This window comes from Somniosus microcephalus, unplaced genomic scaffold (genome assembly GCF_052327205.1).
Source record: "Somniosus microcephalus isolate GS21.2 unplaced genomic scaffold, FLI_Smic_1.0 unresolved_chr3, whole genome shotgun sequence".
Lineage (NCBI taxonomy): Eukaryota > Metazoa > Chordata > Chondrichthyes > Squaliformes > Somniosidae > Somniosus > Somniosus microcephalus.
The window spans coordinates 67,951,072-67,967,983 of record NW_028225181.1 but is presented as its reverse complement, the minus strand read 5'-3'; the positions used below and the strand labels follow the sequence as shown (position 1 = coordinate 67,967,983).

Below are 16,912 nucleotides of genomic sequence, written 5' to 3'. Positions count from 1 at the left end.
GTGTCTGCAGTATATACGGTCTACAAGATGACCATGGTCAGGCTGTGTGGAGTCAAGGGCCAGGCAGCAGAATGGATGGAAAGATCGCAACAAACTTCCCTTAACTCTAACCCTCTGATTTCTGTTTTCTAGCCAGCTTTCCATCCATTCTGCTGCCTGGCCCTTCACTCCACACGGCCTGACCATGATCATCTTGTCGATCTTACAAACTGTTTATGGATAGCAAGCTGGTTACAAAACAGGAAACAGAGAGTAGGGGTTAAGAGTAGCTACTCAGATTTGCAAAAGGTGGGAAGTAGTGTTCCACAGGGATTGGTGCTGGGATCACTGTTGTTCATAAACGATTTGGACTCGGGAATCAGAAGTACAATTTCAAAGTTTGTCGATGACACCAAATTGGGAGGTAGAGTTAATACTGAGGAAGAGAAAATGCAAGAAGACATTAATAAATTTTAGAATGGGCATGTAAGTGGCAAATGAATTTCACTATAGATCAGTGTGAGGTGGTGTGTTAATGAATTTCACTAAAGATCAGCGTGAGGGGGCGTGTTAACGAATTTCTCTATAGATCAGTGTGAGGTGGTGTGTTAGTGAATTTCACTATAGATCAGTTGAGGTGATGTGTTAATGAATTTCACTGTAGATCAATGTGAGGTGGTGTGTTAATGAATTTCACTGTGGATCAGTGTGAGGTGGTGTGTTAATGAATTTCACGATAGATCAGTGTGAGGTGGTGTGTTAATGAATGTCACTAATAATCAGTGTGAGGTGGTGTGTTGATGAATTTCACTATAGATCAGTGTGAGGTGGTGTGCTAATGAATTTCACTGTAGATCAGTGTGAGGTGGTGTGTTAATGAATTTCATGATAAATCAGTGTGAGGTTGTGTGTTAATGAATTTCACTGTAGATCAGTGTGAGGTGGTGTGTTTTGGTGGGAAGAACAAGGAGGCCACACACTACTTTGACAAGGGGGTGAAATTGTGTTGCTTTGTGCCTCCCGCGATATTCAGTGGGAGGTTAGAGGCGGCGGTAGCCGGTAGCACCCCGCGGCACTGCACAGCCGGCAATGACGTCATTGCCGTGCGCAGCACCCCGGCTGCAACCTTGGGTTATGACCCCTGACCTATCGCCGGACAATATGTCCAACAGGGTCAGGGGTCGTTCTTGCAGCCGTGGCGGCGCTACTTAAAGGGCAGGTGTCGGGCGGCAACTTTTTATTTTGGCCGACTGCCAGCACCTGCCCCCCTCCCCTTTCTGCTTCGGGGTGCCAGCCGCGATCGCTCAGCCTGGCGTTCCTCTTGATCTGACACCCCGCTCCCCGGTGGTCCAGCAGGGCCCCGGTGTGCGCAGTGCTCGGCCTCTCCCCTTTAATCAGGGAGGGAGTTCTGCTGTGACGCAGTGCTATGTGCTGATGGGCATGGCGCTGTTACACGAAGCACTGTGAAATTCACTGGTAGCACCTCAAGAGGGAGGAGAGCGCTTCCAGTAGCACCCCGCCTCCTGCTTGGGGCGCTATCACTGAATTTAACGCGCAGGGGCGCTAACTTCAGCCCTGGTGATATTAGCGACCCAAAGGGGGCGCCACCGAATTTCCCCCTAAGAGTCTAAATGGGCTGGAGAAGCAGAGGGATCCAGGGATACAGATACACAAATCACTAAAAGTAGCAACACAAGTTAATAAGGCCATTCAAAAAAAAGCACTGGGGTACATTCCTAAAGGAGCCTTCTGTTCCACGCCTAGGAGCTCTGAACTATGGCAGAGAGCGGGTGGGACATGTTTCACAGCAACTTCTGTCATGAAGAGAGACAAGAAAGACCAAATTGCCATTTGCCCCTCAGTGTGGCCCTGAAGGACTGTATCCAGGCTGGAGTTCTGTTCCCACTGTACGATCCTCCCCCAGATTGTCCTTTCTGAGCTCCAGCCAGGTGATGCTAAACACTCAGGTGGGAAAGACAAAAATCTACAACAATGTGTTTAAAGCAAAGTTGATTTATTTGACATATCCAGAATATTAAACTCCAGCACAGTTCCCGGAGTTATTAACATCAGCAAAAACAAACCCCAACTGTCAGAATGAACATGGTTCAGTCCTGGATGTGATTAACAGCAGCAACAACAGAATCCAACCCCTGCAGTCACTTGTGAACTCGCTGGTGTGTCAGCAAGTGGGATGACTGAGTGAATCCCTTCCCACACACGGAGCAGGTGAACGGCCTCTCCCCAGTGTGAACTCGCTGGTGTGTCAGAAGGTGAGATGACTGAGTGAATCCCTTCCCACACTCAGGGCAGGTGAACGGCCTCTCCCCAGTGTGAGCTCGCTGGTGTGTCAGCAGTTGGGATGAATTAGTGAATCCCTTCCCACACTCAGGGCAGGTGAACGGCCTCTCCCCAGTGTGAACTCGCTGGTGTCTTAGCAGGTCAGATGACTGAGTGAATCCCTTCCCACACACGGAGCAGGTGAACGGCCTCTCCCCAGTGTGAGTGCGCTGGTGTATAGTGAGCTCAGATGATCGCCTGAACCCAGTCCCGCAGTGAGAGCACCTGAACAGTCTCTCGTCAGTGTGAAGACTTTGATGGCTCATCAGGTCCCCAGAACTTTTAAAGCACTTCCCACAGTCCGAGCAGGTGAAAGGTCTCTCATCAGTGTGAACTTGCTGGTGACTCAGCAGGTGGGATGACTGAGTGAATCCCTTCCCACACTCAGAGCAGGTGAACGGCCTCTCCCCAGTGTGAACTCGCTGGTGTGTCAGCAGGTGGAATGAATTGGTGAATCCCTTCCCACACTCAGAGCAGGTGAACGGCCTCTCCCCAGTGTGAACTCGCTGGTGTCTTAGCAGGTCAGATGACTGAGTGAATCCCTTCCCACACTCAGAGCAGGTGAACGGCCTCTCCCCAGTGTGACTGTGCTTGTGTCTCGATAGGCCAGAGGATTGGCTGAAGCCTCGTCCACACACAGAACACGTGTACAGTTTCTCCCCGCTGTGAACAGTGCTTTTTGGTTCCATATTCAAAGGCCGATGATATTCAGTTCCTGATGAATCGAGTGACTGTCAGATCTTGACGTGATGTGTGGTTTGAGTGACCCGTGTGAAAATCCTCCCCTTCTAATACCCTGTAAAATGAATTTAAAACAGGGAGCGTGAGAGAGAACCCACTAAAGAGGCAGGTTGTGAAATTGAGCTCAGCAAATCTGGTCATTTGTGGGGCCGGCGCTAGAAAAAAGTGACCATGAAAGCTGCCGGATTGTCATGAAATCCCACTGGTTCACTAATGTCCCTCGGTGAAGGGAATCTGCCACTTGGTCTGGGCCTCTGGCCTCTATGGGAGGAGAGAGAGGTGGGAGTGGGAGGGGGCGAAGGAGATGGAGTTTATACATCTGCAACTCGACCAGAACTTTGACAGAACCTCCAAAACCCACAACCTTCAGCACCTAGAAGGACAAAGGCAGAAGGTGCATGGGAGCACCATCACCTCCAAGTTCCCCTCCAAGTCACACACCATCCTGACTTGGACATATATCGCCGTTGCTACATCATCACTGGGTGAAAACCCTGGAACTCCTTACACAACAGCATTGTGGGAGTACCTTCACCACACGGACTGCAGCGGTTCAAGAAGGCGGCCCACCATCACCTTCTCAATGGGAAGATGGGGATTGGCAACATATTCTGGTCTTGCGAGCGACGCCCACATCCCAAGAATGAATTAAAACAAATCTGAATGTAAACTGGATTAAAAGCCTCTACAGAAATACTTGTTCCTAAAACAATACTCTTTTACATTGTAGGGACAGTGTCTGTTTAACAACCTAATCTCCCCAGAATCCACCTCCCTTGACAGTCTCACATTGGAAATTGTTGGGTCCTCCTGGGCTCAGAAGTACTGGGGGTTAAACCCAGCAGCTTCTCCTCCATCTCCACTCCAGCTCAAACTGAAGCAACAAAAAGACCTACACAGGCGGCCGGGGACCTACCTTCCGTCAGCCTGCAATATAACTCTTCCCCACAGCTACTGACTAATGGCGGCCGCAGCACCCACAATTCACCGCGCCCCAGAAACCGCTCTATCCAACGCGCTGATTTCCCCGCTGAGAGTGCGCATGCTCCTTGGGACGCGGGCCATTCTGGGAGCCTGGCTCCTGTCCTTTGTCCCGAGCCAGAGTTGGTGGAACTGGCTGAAGAAACCGGGAAGCGGTGGCTCGGATGGGGGAGGCGCTGCACCCTGGGTTTCCTGGTGCCAGGACACTGGCCGCACGTCCGCCGGGCCCGGCCACTCTGATTCTGATTGAGGTTTTTGATGAGGTAACAGAGAGTGTTGATGAGGGCAATGCGGTTAACGTGGTGTGCATGGATTTCCAAAAGGCATTCGACAAAGAGCCATATAATAGGCTTGCCAGCAAAGTTGATGCCCATGGAATAATAGGGACAGTGGCAGCATGGATATGAAATTGGCAAAGTGACAGAAAACAGAGAGTAGTGGTGAACGGTTGTGTTTCAGACTGGAGGAAGGTACACAGTGGTGTTCCCCAGGGGTTGGTACTAGGATCACTGCTTTACTTGATATATATTAATGACTTAGACTTGGGTGTGCAGGGCACAATTTCAAAATATGCAGATGACACAAAACTTGGAAGTATAGTGAACAGTGAGGAGGATACTGATAGACTTCACGAGGACATAGACATGCTGGTGGAATGGGCGGACACATGGGAGATGAAATTTAACGCAGAAAAGTGCGAACTGATATATTTTGGAAGGAAGAATGAGGAGAGGCAATATAAACTAAAGGGTATAAGACTAAAATGTGTGCATGAAAGAGAGACCTGGGGTATGTGTGCACAAATCATTGAAGGTGGCAGGGCAGGTTGAGAAAGCAGTTAAAAAAGCGTGCGGGATCCTGGGCTTAATAAATAGAGGCATAGAGTCCAAAAGCAAGGAGGTTATGATGAACCTTTATAAAACACTGGTTCGGCCTCAACTGGAGTTTTGTGTCCAATTCTGGGCACCGCACTTTCTGAACGATGTGAAGGCCTCAGAGAGGGTGCAGGAAAGATTTACAAGAATGGTTCCAGGGATAAGGGATTTCAGTTACGTGGATAGACTGGAGAAACTGGGATGGTTCTCCTCAGAGCAGAGAAGGTTGAGAGGAGATTTGATAGAGGTGTTCAAAATCATGAGGGTTCTGGACAGAGTAGATAGTAATATAGAAGATAGGAGTAGGCCATTCGGCCCTTCGAGCCTGCGCCGCCATTCAATGAGATCATGGCTGATCATCCAAATTCAGTACCCTGTCCCTGCCTTCTCCCCATATCCCTGGATCCCTTTAGCCTTAAGAAATCTATCCAACTCTTTCTTGAATATATTTAATGAACTGGCCTCCACCGCCCTCTGTGGCAGAGAATTCCACAGGTTCACCAGTCTCTGGGTGAAGAAATTCCTCCTCATTTCTGTCCTAAATGGCCACCCCTTATCCTTAGACTGTGACCCCTGGTTCTGGACTCCCCGGCCATTGGAAACATTCTTCCTGCATCCAGTCTGTCCAGGCCTGAGAATTTTATAGGGTTCGATGAGATCCCCTCTCAATCTTCTAAACTCCAGTGAGTATGAGCCCAATCGATCCAATCTCTCCTCATACGTCATTCCTGCCATCCCAGGTATCAGCCTGGTGAATCTTCGCTGCACTCCTTCCATGGCAAGAACGTCCTTCCTCAGATAAGGCGACCAAAACTGCACACAATACTCAAGGTGTGGTCTCACCAAGGCCCTGTACAACTGCAGCAAGACATCCCTGTTCCTGTACTCGAACCCTCTCGCTACGAAGGCCAACATACCATTTGCCTTCTTAACCACCTGCTGCACCTGCATGCTTACCTTCAGCGACTGGTGCACAAGAACACCCAGGTCTCTTTGCACTTCCCCTTCTCCCAATCTATTGCCATTCAAATAATAATCTGCCTTCCTGTTTTTGCCACCAAAGTGGATAACCTCGCATTTATCCACATTATAGTGCATTTGCCATGTTTCTGTCCAATCACCCAACCTATCCGAATCGTACTGGAGTTTCACATCCTCCTCACAGCATACCCTCCCTCCCAGCTTTGTGTTATCTGCAAATTTGGAGATATTATATCCAATTCCCTTGTCCAGATCATTAATGTATATTGTGAACAGCTGGGGTCCTAGGAGCAATCCTTGCGATACCCCACTAGTCACTGCCTGCCACTCAGAAAATGACCCGTTCATTCCAACTCTCTGCTTTCTATCCGCCAACCAGTTCTCTATCCAAGTCAATACCTTGCCCCCAATCCCATGTGCCTTAATTTTGCATGCTAATCTCTTATGCGGGACCTTATCGAAAGCCTTCTGAAAGTCCAAATACACCACATCCACTGGTTCTCCCTTATCTATTTTACCAGTTACATCCTCAAAAAATTCCAGTGGATTAGTCAAGCACGATTTACCTTTTGTAAATCCATGTTAACTTTGTCCGATCCTGTCACTGCTTTCCAAGTGCTCTGCTATTACATCTTTTATAATGGACTCCAGCATTTTCCCCACTACTGATGTCAGGCTTACTGGTTTATAATTCCCTGCTTTTTCTCGACCACCTTTTGTGAATAGTGGGGTAAAATTAGCTACCCTCCAATCCATGGGAACTGTTCCAGAGTCTCTCGAGTTCTGGAAGATGACCAGCAATGCATCTACTATTTCTCGGGCCACTTCTTTAAGTACCCTAGAATGTAGATTATCAAGCCCTGGTGATTTATCGGCCTTCAGTCCCATCAATTTTCCAAACACCATTTCCCTACAAATTCTGATTTCTTTCAGTTCCACCCTTTCTTCAGACCCTATGTTCCCCAGCATCTCTGGGAGGTTATTTGTGTCCTCCTTTGTGAAGACAGAACCAAAATATGTATTTAGTTGGTCAGCCATTTCTTTGTTCCCCATTATAAATTCCCCTGATTCTGACTGCAAGGGACCTACGCTTGACTTCACCAATCTTTTTCTCTTCACATATCTATAAAAGCTTTTACAGTCAGTTTTTATGTTCCCTGAAAGCTTACTCTCATATTCTATTTTCCCCTTCTTAATTATTCCCTTTGTCCTCCTTTGTTGAATCCTAAACTGCTCCCAATCCTCAGGATTATTGCTTTTTCTGGCCAATTTATATGACCTCTCCTTGGATCTTATGCTATCGCTAATTTCCCTTGTTAACCACGGTTGAGTCAACTTTTTTGTTTAATTTTTATGCCAAACAGGGATGAACAAATTCTGTAGTTCATCCATTCGGTCTTTGAATGTTTGCCATTGCCTATCCACCGTCAACCCTTTGAGTGATATTCTCCAATCAATCAGACAGAAGCGCAGGGTGTGAGGGTGAACAGGAGTTAAAACACAGACTGAAGCGCAGGGTGTGAGGGTGACCAGGAGTTAAGACACAGACTGAAGCGCAGGGTGTGAGAGTGAACAGGAGTTAAGACACAGACAGAAGCGCAGGGTGTGAGGGTGAACAGGAGTTAAGACACAGACAAAAGTGCAGGGTGTGAGGGTGAACAGGAGTTAAGACACGGAGAAGCGCAGGGTGTGAGTGAACAGGAGTTAAGACACAGACTGAAGCGCAGGGTGTGAGGGTGAACAGGAGTTAAGACACAGACTGAAGCGCAGGGTACGAGAGTGAACAGGAGTTAAGACACAGACTGAAGCGCAGGGTGTGAGGGTGAACAGGAGTTAAGACACAGACTGAAGCGCAGGGTGTGAGGGTGAACAGGAGTTAAGACACAGACAGAAGCGCAGGGTGTGAGGGTGAACAGGAGTTAAGACACAGACAGAAGCGCAGGGTGTGAGAGTGAACAGGAGTTAAGACACAGACTGAAGCGCAGGGTGTGAGGGTGAACAGGAGTTAAGACACAGACTGAAGCGCAGGGTGTGAGGGTGAACAGGAGTTAAGACACAGACTGAAGCGCAGGGTGTGAGAGTGAACAGGAGTTAAGACACAGACTGAAGCGCAGGGTGTGAGGGTGAACAGGAGTTAAGACACAGACTGAAGCGCAGGGTGTGAGAGTGAACAGGAGTTAAGACACAGACTGAAGCGCAGGGTGTGAGGGTGAACAGGAGTTAAGACACAGACTGAAGCGCAGGGTGTGAGGGTGAACAGGAGTTAAGACACAGACAGAAGCGCAGGGTGTGAGGGTGAACAGGAGTTAAGACACAGACTGAAGCGCAGGGTGTGAGAGTGAACAGGAGTTAAGACACAGACTGAAGCGCAGGGTGTGAGGGTGAACAGGAGTTAAGACACAGACTGAAGCGCAGGGTGTGAGGGTGAACAGGAGTTAAGACACAGACAGAAGCGCAGGGTGTGAGGGTGAACAGGAGTTAAGACACAGACTGAAGCGCAGGGTGTGAGAGTGAACAGGAGTTAAGACACAGACTGAAGCGCAGGGTGTGAGGGTGAACAGGAGTTAAGACACAGGGAGAAGCGCAGGGTGTGAGGGTGAACAGGAGTTAAGACACAGACTGAAGCGCAGGGTGTGAGAGTGAACAGGAGTTAAGACACAGACTGAAGCGCAGGGTGTGAGGGTGAACAGGAGTTAAGACACAGACAGAAGCGCAGGGTGTGAGGGTGAACAGGAGTTAAGACACAGACAGAAGCGCAGGGTGTGAGAGTGAACAGGAGTTAAGACACAGACTGAAGCGCAGGGTGTGAGGGTGAACAGGAGTTAAGACACAGACTGAAGCGCAGGGTGTGAGGGTGAACAGGAGTTAAGACACAGACTGAAGCGCAGGGTGTGAGAGTGAACAGGAGTTAAGACACAGACTGAAGCGCAGGGTGTGAGGGTGAACAGGAGTTAAGACACAGACTGAAGCGCAGGGTGTGAGAGTGAACAGGAGTTAAGACACAGACTGAAGCGCAGGGTGTGAGGGTGAACAGGAGTTAAGACACAGACTGAAGCGCAGGGTGTGAGGGTGAACAGGAGTTAAGACACAGACAGAAGCGCAGGGTGTGAGGGTGAACAGGAGTTAAGACACAGACTGAAGCGCAGGGTGTGAGAGTGAACAGGAGTTAAGACACAGACTGAAGCGCAGGGTGTGAGTGAACAGGAGTTAAGACACAGACTGAAGCGCAGGGTACGAGAGTGAACAGGAGTTAAGACACAGACTGAAGCGCAGGGTGTGAGGGTGAACAGGAGTTAAGACACAGACTGAAGCGCAGGGTGTGAGGGTGAACAGGAGTTAAGACACAGACAGAAGCGCAGGGTGTGAGGGTGAACAGGAGTTAAGACACAGACAGAAGCGCAGGGTGTGAGAGTGAACAGGAGTTAAGACACAGACTGAAGCGCAGGGTGTGAGGGTGAACAGGAGTTAAGACACAGACTGAAGCGCAGGGTGTGAGGGTGAACAGGAGTTAAGACACAGACTGAAGCGCAGGGTGTGAGAGTGAACAGGAGTTAAGACACAGACTGAAGCGCAGGGTGTGAGGGTGAACAGGAGTTAAGACACAGACTGAAGCGCAGGGTGTGAGAGTGAACAGGAGTTAAGACACAGACTGAAGCGCAGGGTGTGAGGGTGAACAGGAGTTAAGACACAGACTGAAGCGCAGGGTGTGAGGGTGAACAGGAGTTAAGACACAGACAGAAGCGCAGGGTGTGAGGGTGAACAGGAGTTAAGACACAGACTGAAGCGCAGGGTGTGAGAGTGAACAGGAGTTAAGACACAGACTGAAGCGCAGGGTGTGAGGGTGAACAGGAGTTAAGACACAGGGAGAAGCGCAGGGTGTGAGGGTGAACAGGAGTTAAGACACAGACTGAAGCGCAGGGTGTGAGAGTGAACAGGAGTTAAGACACAGACTGAAGTGCAGGGTGTGAGGGTGAACAGGAGTTAAGACACAGACTGAAGCGCAGGGTGAGAGTGAACAGGAGTTAAGACACAGACTGAAGCGCAGGGTGAGAGGGTGAACAGGAGTTAAGACACAGACTGAAGTACAGGGTGTGAGGGTGAACAGGAGTTAAGACACAGACTGAAGCGCAGGGTGTGAGGGTGAACAGGAGTTAAGACACAGACTGAAGCACAGGGTGTGAGGGTGAACAGGAGTTAAGACACAGACTGAAGTGTTTTGGATGAGTTGAAGTTTATGGAGGGTGGTAGTTGCGAGGCCGGCCAGGAGAACGCAGGAATAGTCGATTCTCGAGGTAATAAATGCACGAAGAGGGTTTGAGCAGCAGATGGGCTGAGGCAGGGGCAGAGACGGGCGATATTACAGAGGTGGAAGGAGGAGGTCTCAGCTGATCTGCTGCTGAAATCCATCACCATGTCTTTGTGAGCTCGAGACTTCAGTGTTCCAATGCTCTCTGCCATCTTCAAGGATTGGTGTCCAAACACCCCGGGTCTCTCTGTTCCTGTATCCCCTTTAACATTGTGCTATTCCATTTATATTGCCTCTCCTCATTCTTCCTACCAAAATATATCACTTCACACTTCTCTGCATTAAATTCCGTCTGCCCATTTCACCAGTCTGTCTATTCCCACCTGAAGCCTGTTACTACCCTCCTCATTGTTTACTACATTTCCAAGTTTCGTGTCATCTGCAAATGATGAAATTATGCCCTGGTCCAGCCCATTAATATATATCAAAAAGAGCAGTGGTCCTAACGACCCCTGGGCAACACCACTGCACACTTCCCTCCAGTCTGAGAAACAACCGTTCACCACCACTCTCTGCTTTCTGTCCCTTACCCACTTTTGTATCCACGCTGCCACTGTCCCTTTAATCCCACGGGCTTTAATTTTGCTAACAAGTCTATTATGTGGTACTTTGTCAAGCTCTTTTTGAAAGTTCATATCCACAACATCAACCGTACGACCCTCGTCAACCCTGTTAGTTCAAAGAACTCGATCAAGTTATCAAACACAATTTGCCTTTAATAAATCCATGCCGATGTTCAGTTATTAGCCCAGACTTTTCCAAGGGCCAATTAATTTTGTCCAGGATTATTCTCTAAAAGTTTCCCCACCACTGCCGTTCGGCTGACTGGCCTGTAGTTGCCGGGTTTATCCCTCTCCCCTTGTTATAAACAGGGGGGTAACATTTGCAATCCTCCAGTCCTCTGGTACCACCCCTATATCCAAGGAGGATTGGAAGATTGTGGCCACAGCCTCCTCAATTTCCACCCTTACCTCCCCCAGTAACCTAGGATGCACCCCATCCGGAGCGGGTGACTGCTCTACTTTGAGGACTGCCAACCTTGTACATCCTCTTTATCTATTTTAATCCGATGCAATATCGCTCCTGCCTCCTCCTTTACTGCTACATTGGCAGCATCCTCTTCTCCAGTGAAGACTGAAGTAAAGGACTCATTTAGTACCTCAGCCATTGCCCTCTGCCTCCACAAGATGATGTTTTTGGTCCCGAATCGGCCCCAGCCTTCCTTTGACTACCCTTTTACTAGTTATGTGTTTATCTTTTGGGCTCCCTTTTATGTTAGCCGCTGATCTATTCTCATGCTCTCTCTCTTTGCCCCTCTTATTCCCTTTTTATGTTTCCTCTGTACTTTCTATATTCAGCTTGGTTTTCTACTATCTTATTAACCTTAAATTCCCCCTCATGGCAATGTGTCTACTCTGTACTCAAATCATCACCTCTTTGAAGCCCTCCCATTGTTCAATTACTGTTTTGCCGACCAACTTTAGATTCCAATCCACATGGGCCAGATCCCTTTTCAACTCACTGAAGGTAGCCCTCCTCTAGTTAAATATTTTTACACTTGTCCTTTTCCATAACTATTTTTAACCGTAAGAAGTCACACAACACCAGGTTATAGTCCAACAGCCTTATTTGAAATCACAAGCTGTTTCAAATAAAGCTGTTTCAAATAAAGCTGTTGGACTATAACCTGGTGTTGTGTGACTTCTTACATTTGTCCACCCCAGTTCAACTCCGGCATCTCCACACCATATTTTTAACCTGACGATGTTCTGATCACTCTTCCCCAAATGCTCCCCCGCTGAAACATGCTCCATTTGCCCCACTTCATTCCCCAGAACTAGATCCAGCTCTGCTTCCTTCCTCGTTGGGCTGGAAACAGTGTTCAAGAAAGTTCTCTTGTACGCATTTCAGGAATTCCTCCCCCTCTTTGCCCCTTAGACTGTTGCTATCCCAGACTATATTAGGACAATTGAAGTCCTCCATTATCACTACTCTGTAGTTCGTGTATCTTTCTGTAATTTGCCTGCAAATTTGCTCCTCTATCTCCTTCCCATTATTTGGTGGCCTATAGTGTAGACCCTGTAGCGCAATAGCTCCTCTATTGTTCTTTAATTCAAACCAAATAGATTCTGTCTTTCACCCCCTCAATGACATCATCCCTCTCCAGTGTTATAATAATTTCATTGATCAGTATTGCCACCTCCTCATTTATTTTTCCTTCCTTCTCTTTCCTGAATACCTTGTAGCCAGAAATATTAAGTTCACATACCTCCCCTTCTTTGAGCCAGGTCTCTGTTGTTCCCACTATATCATCGGCCCATGTGCTGACTTGTGCTTGTGGCTCACCAACCTTATTTCCCACGCTCCGTGCATTTATGCACATGTACTCCAAACCCATGTACTCCAAAACCACTGCTTTGCATTTGCCCCCTCCCATTTCTGAACTATTCTTTAATCTAGTGCTATTTGCCTCTCCATGTCCTCTGTGCACCTTGTTTCTCCTCTCTAATGTTTGATCCTGGAGCCCACCCCCTGCCAAATTCGTTTAAACCCTCCTCCACAGCACCAGTTGACCTTCCTGTGAGGATGTTGGTCCCAGCTCTGTTGAGGTGCAACCCAATCACCTTAGACAGGTCCCTCCTGCCCCAGAACTGGTCCCAACGCCCCAGGAATCTAAAGTCCTCCTTCCTGCATCATTTCTCCAGCCACACATTAACCTGTTTTATCCTACTATTCCTATACTCACTAGTGCATGGCACTGGGAGTAAGCCAGAGGATGCTACCTTTGAGGTCCTGCTCTTTAATTTCCTCCCGAGTTCCTGAAACACTGACTGCAGGACCGCAACCCTCTTCTTTCCTGTGTCATTGGTTCCCACATGGACCATGGCTCCGAGCTGTTCTACTCCCCCCCTCCTCAAAATGTTCTGCACCCTCTGTGATGTCCTTTACCCTGGCACCAGGGAGGCAAACACCGGGCGGGACTCACATCCAGGGTTGCAGAAATGCCTGTCACCCCCTGACTATCGAAGTCCCTGTGACCACTGCATTTCTAAACTTTGCTGTGCCCCCCTGTGCAGTCACTTGCCCCACAGTGCAGTGGGCGCGCTCCAGACTGCACTCCCCCGAGGTGTCACCTGGGGACAGCGCGTCACAATCGGCCCCAGCGCACCTGAGCTGGAGAGGAGGCCCCGCCCCCTTGCCCCGCCACCATTGGTGGGCGGACCCGGGCCCGCCCTCTTCCTATTGGTCAGAGCTCTCGTCAGTCACAGGCGGGGCCGGCCTCTATCCACCGAAATGGGCCTCTTCCTCTGATGACGTCACAATCGGGCCCCAGCCCACCAGCGCCGCAAAGGAAGGTCCCACCCCCTAGCCGCGCCGCCATTGGTTGGAGGACCAGGCCGCCCAGTTCAGTCCTCCCACTTCAGCCCAGGTCCTAATGGTCAGAGCTTCCGTCAGTCACAGGCCGGGCCGGCCTCCATCCACCTAAATGGGCCTCTTCCTCTGATGACGTCACAATCGGGCCCAGCCTCAGCGCCGGGAAGGTCCCGCCCCCTAGCCGCGCCGCCATTGGTTGGAGGACCAAGCCGCCCAGTTGAGTCCTCCCAGCTCAGCCCTCTTCCTATTGGTCAGCGCTCCCGTCAGTCACAATCACATTGAGCCGGCTCAGTCCGCTCCGTCCGGTGTCCGCGGAGGTCCCGCCCGCCCGACTCTCAGGTTTGGTTTTTCTCGTATTTTACTTAATAATCTCGCTCTCCGCTCCCCCCTCACCTCGATTTAAATCAATTCTCCAACACTTTGCTTTATCCGGCCGCTGATTCCGCCTCTTCCCCGGACCCGGCCTTCCGTCTTTCACCCGGAAGCCATGCGCAGGCGCCCTGGCAGCCTAGTTTTGTGGTGGGGCCGAATGAGCATGTGCGGCCCCGCCTCTCCACATTTAAAGGGACACCACCCCCTCCACATTTAAAGGGACACGCACCCCCTCCACATTTAAAGGGACACCAGCCCCTCCACATTTAAAGGGACACCCACCACCTCCACATTTAAAGGGACACAACCCCCTCCACATTTAAAGGGACACCCACCCCCTCCACATTTAAAGGGACGCCCTCCCCCCTCTCATGTGTTCTTCAGCTTAAACAAAGAAGAAACATAGAAGATAGGAACAGGAGTCGGCCTGTAATTCCTCCTCATCTCTAAGTCTAAGGATAAGGGGTAAGCCATTCAGGACAGAGATGAGGAGGAATTTCTTCACCCAGAGAGTGGTGAACCTGTGGAATTCTCTGCAACAGAAGGCAGTTGAGGCCAATTCCATAAATGTATTCAAGAAGGAGTGAGATATAGAAACATAGAAGATAGGAGCAGGAGTAGGCCATTCGCCCCCTCGAGCCTGCTCCGCCATTCAACGCGATCATGGCTGATCATCCAAATTCAGTACCCTGTCCCTGCTTTCTCCCCATATCCCTTGATCACTTTAGCCTTAAGAAATATATCCAACTCCTTCTTGAATATATTTAATGAATTAGCCTCAACTGCCTTCTGTGGTAGTGAATTCCACAGGTTCACCACTCTCTGGGTGAAGAAATTCCTCCTCATCTCTGTCCTAAATGGCTTACCCCTTATCCTTAGACTGTGACCCCTGGTTCTGGACTCCCCGACCATCGGGAACATCCTTCCTGCATCTACTCTGTCTAGTCCTGTTAGAATTTTATAAGTTTCAATGAGATCCCCTCTCATTCTTCTAAACTCCAGCGAGTACAAGCCCAATCAACCCAATCTCTCCTCATACGTCATTCCTGCCATCCCAGGTATCAGCCTTGTGAATCTTCGCTGCACTCCCTCCATGGCAAGAACATCCTTCTTCAGATAAGGTGACCAAAACTGTACAAAAGTAAAAAAGTTTCTCCTGAATTCCCTCCTGGATTTATTAGTGACTTTTATATTTATAGCCACATAAATATGATGAGATTCTGTTAAGCTGACCAGTATGTTGTTGTACTTTGTCTTTTTCTGATGAATGAAACATTACTGAGCCCCCTGTACCCGTGTTATGGGATGAAGTGCCAGACAAGTGAAGGCACAACGTCTGGGTGTGAATCTAATAATAACCTCACGGACCGTATAGGTGTGATAACCAGACGAGCTTGTGGTTATAGTCTGGTCACAGATGGACTAAATTCCATGAATTAGCAGGAGTTCAGGAGGCGGTCAACAGACGGGTCCAAACAATCCCATTTCCTGAGCGGTAACCAAGCTTGTGTATAAGAACAAGCCACTTAAGCCGTTGTCAGTTGGAACAGACTCGAGAAGATCGCGCGCGAATCCACTGTACTTCTATTCTCCAGGTTGATGGAATTATCACCCGATCTGTGTTATGCAGCGCTCTTAATAAAGCCTGGAGAGACAATTTGTGTTCTTGTGAGCTTGATTATCTGGTATCCGAAACCCTAGGACTCCCGATCATTAGAGTCAACCTCAGTGTGTGGAAAGGGGTTCCCTGGTGTATCCCACCCGCTGACACACCAGAGTGTCCACATTGTGACTGCTGGGGGTCGATTCCACTGTTTCCGATGCTTTTAATCACATCCAGGACTGAACCGTGTTAATTCAGGCAACTGGGGCTTGTTAATGTTAAAACCCCAATAACTGGGCTGGATTTTAATATTCTGGCTCAATAAATCAGCTTCGTTAGAAACACACAGTCTATTGAGTCCTTGTTTGTAACATAAGTCGAGAGCTAATTGATGACTTGTTACAGACATTCCCTGTCCTCAATATCTGTGTCCAGGGGAGAAGCTGAGGGGCTTCTGTTACTTTTGTGGGGTGAATTTTTGTGCTCATCGAGGTTCTGGATGTCATTATGGGGAAAGGAATATTTTAACATTCTCAGCACCTGGTGTCAACATCAAACACTCCCTGGGCAGGTACAGCACGGGTTAGATACAGAGTAAAGCTCCCTCTACACTGTCCCATTAAACACACCCAGGGCAGGTACAGCACGCGTTAGATACAGAGTAAAGCTCCCTCTACACTGTCCCATCAAACACTACCAGGGCAGGTACAGCACGGGTTAGATACAGAGTAAAGCTCCCTCTACACTGTCCCATCAAACACTCCCAGGGCAGGCACAGCACAGGTTAGATACAGAGTAAAGCTCCCTCCAACTGTCCCATCAAACACTACCAGGGCAGGTACAGCATGGGTTAGATACAGAGTAAAGCTCCCTCTACACTGTCCCATCAAACACTCCCAGGGCAGGGACAGCACGGGTTAGATACAGAGTAAAGCTCCCTCTACACTGTCCCCATCAAACATTCCCAGGGCAGGTACAGCACGGGTTAGATACAGAGTAAAGCTCCCTCTATACTGTCCCATCAAACACTCCCAGGGCAGGTACAGCACGGGTTAGATCCAGAGTAAAGCTCCCTCTACACTGTCCCATCAAACACCCCCAAGGCAGGTACAGCACGGGTTAGATACAGAGTAAAGCTCCCTCTGCACTGTCCCATCAAACAGTCCCAGGGCAGGTATAGCACGGGTTAGATACAGAGTACAGCTCTGCATACACTGTCCCATCAAACATTCCCAGGGCAGGTACAGCACGGGTTAGATACAGAGTAAAGCTCCCTCTACACTGTCCCATCAAACACTCCCAGGGCAGGTACAGCACGGGTTAGATACAGAGTAAAGCTCCCTCTACACTGTCCCATCA

The 16,912-nt window shown here is 49.1% G+C and overlaps 2 protein-coding genes across 2 annotated transcripts in view; both read right to left on the bottom strand.

Moving 5' to 3' along the window:
* The window catches only part of LOC147091836 (uncharacterized), a 1,030,142-nt gene that overhangs the window by 223,206 nt on the left and 790,024 nt on the right, over positions 1 to 16,912 (bottom strand). The gene's annotated exons all lie outside the window — the stretch shown is intronic.
* The window catches only part of LOC147091863 (uncharacterized), a 33,644-nt gene continuing 18,708 nt past the window's right edge, over positions 1,977 to 16,912 (bottom strand). Inside the window, exon 3 of the mRNA XM_085976460.1 lies at positions 1,977 to 3,041. Coding sequence (XP_085832586.1) covers positions 2,139 to 3,041 — 903 coding nt within the window. The 3' untranslated portion in view covers positions 1,977 to 2,138. The remainder of the gene's footprint in view (positions 3,042 to 16,912) is intronic.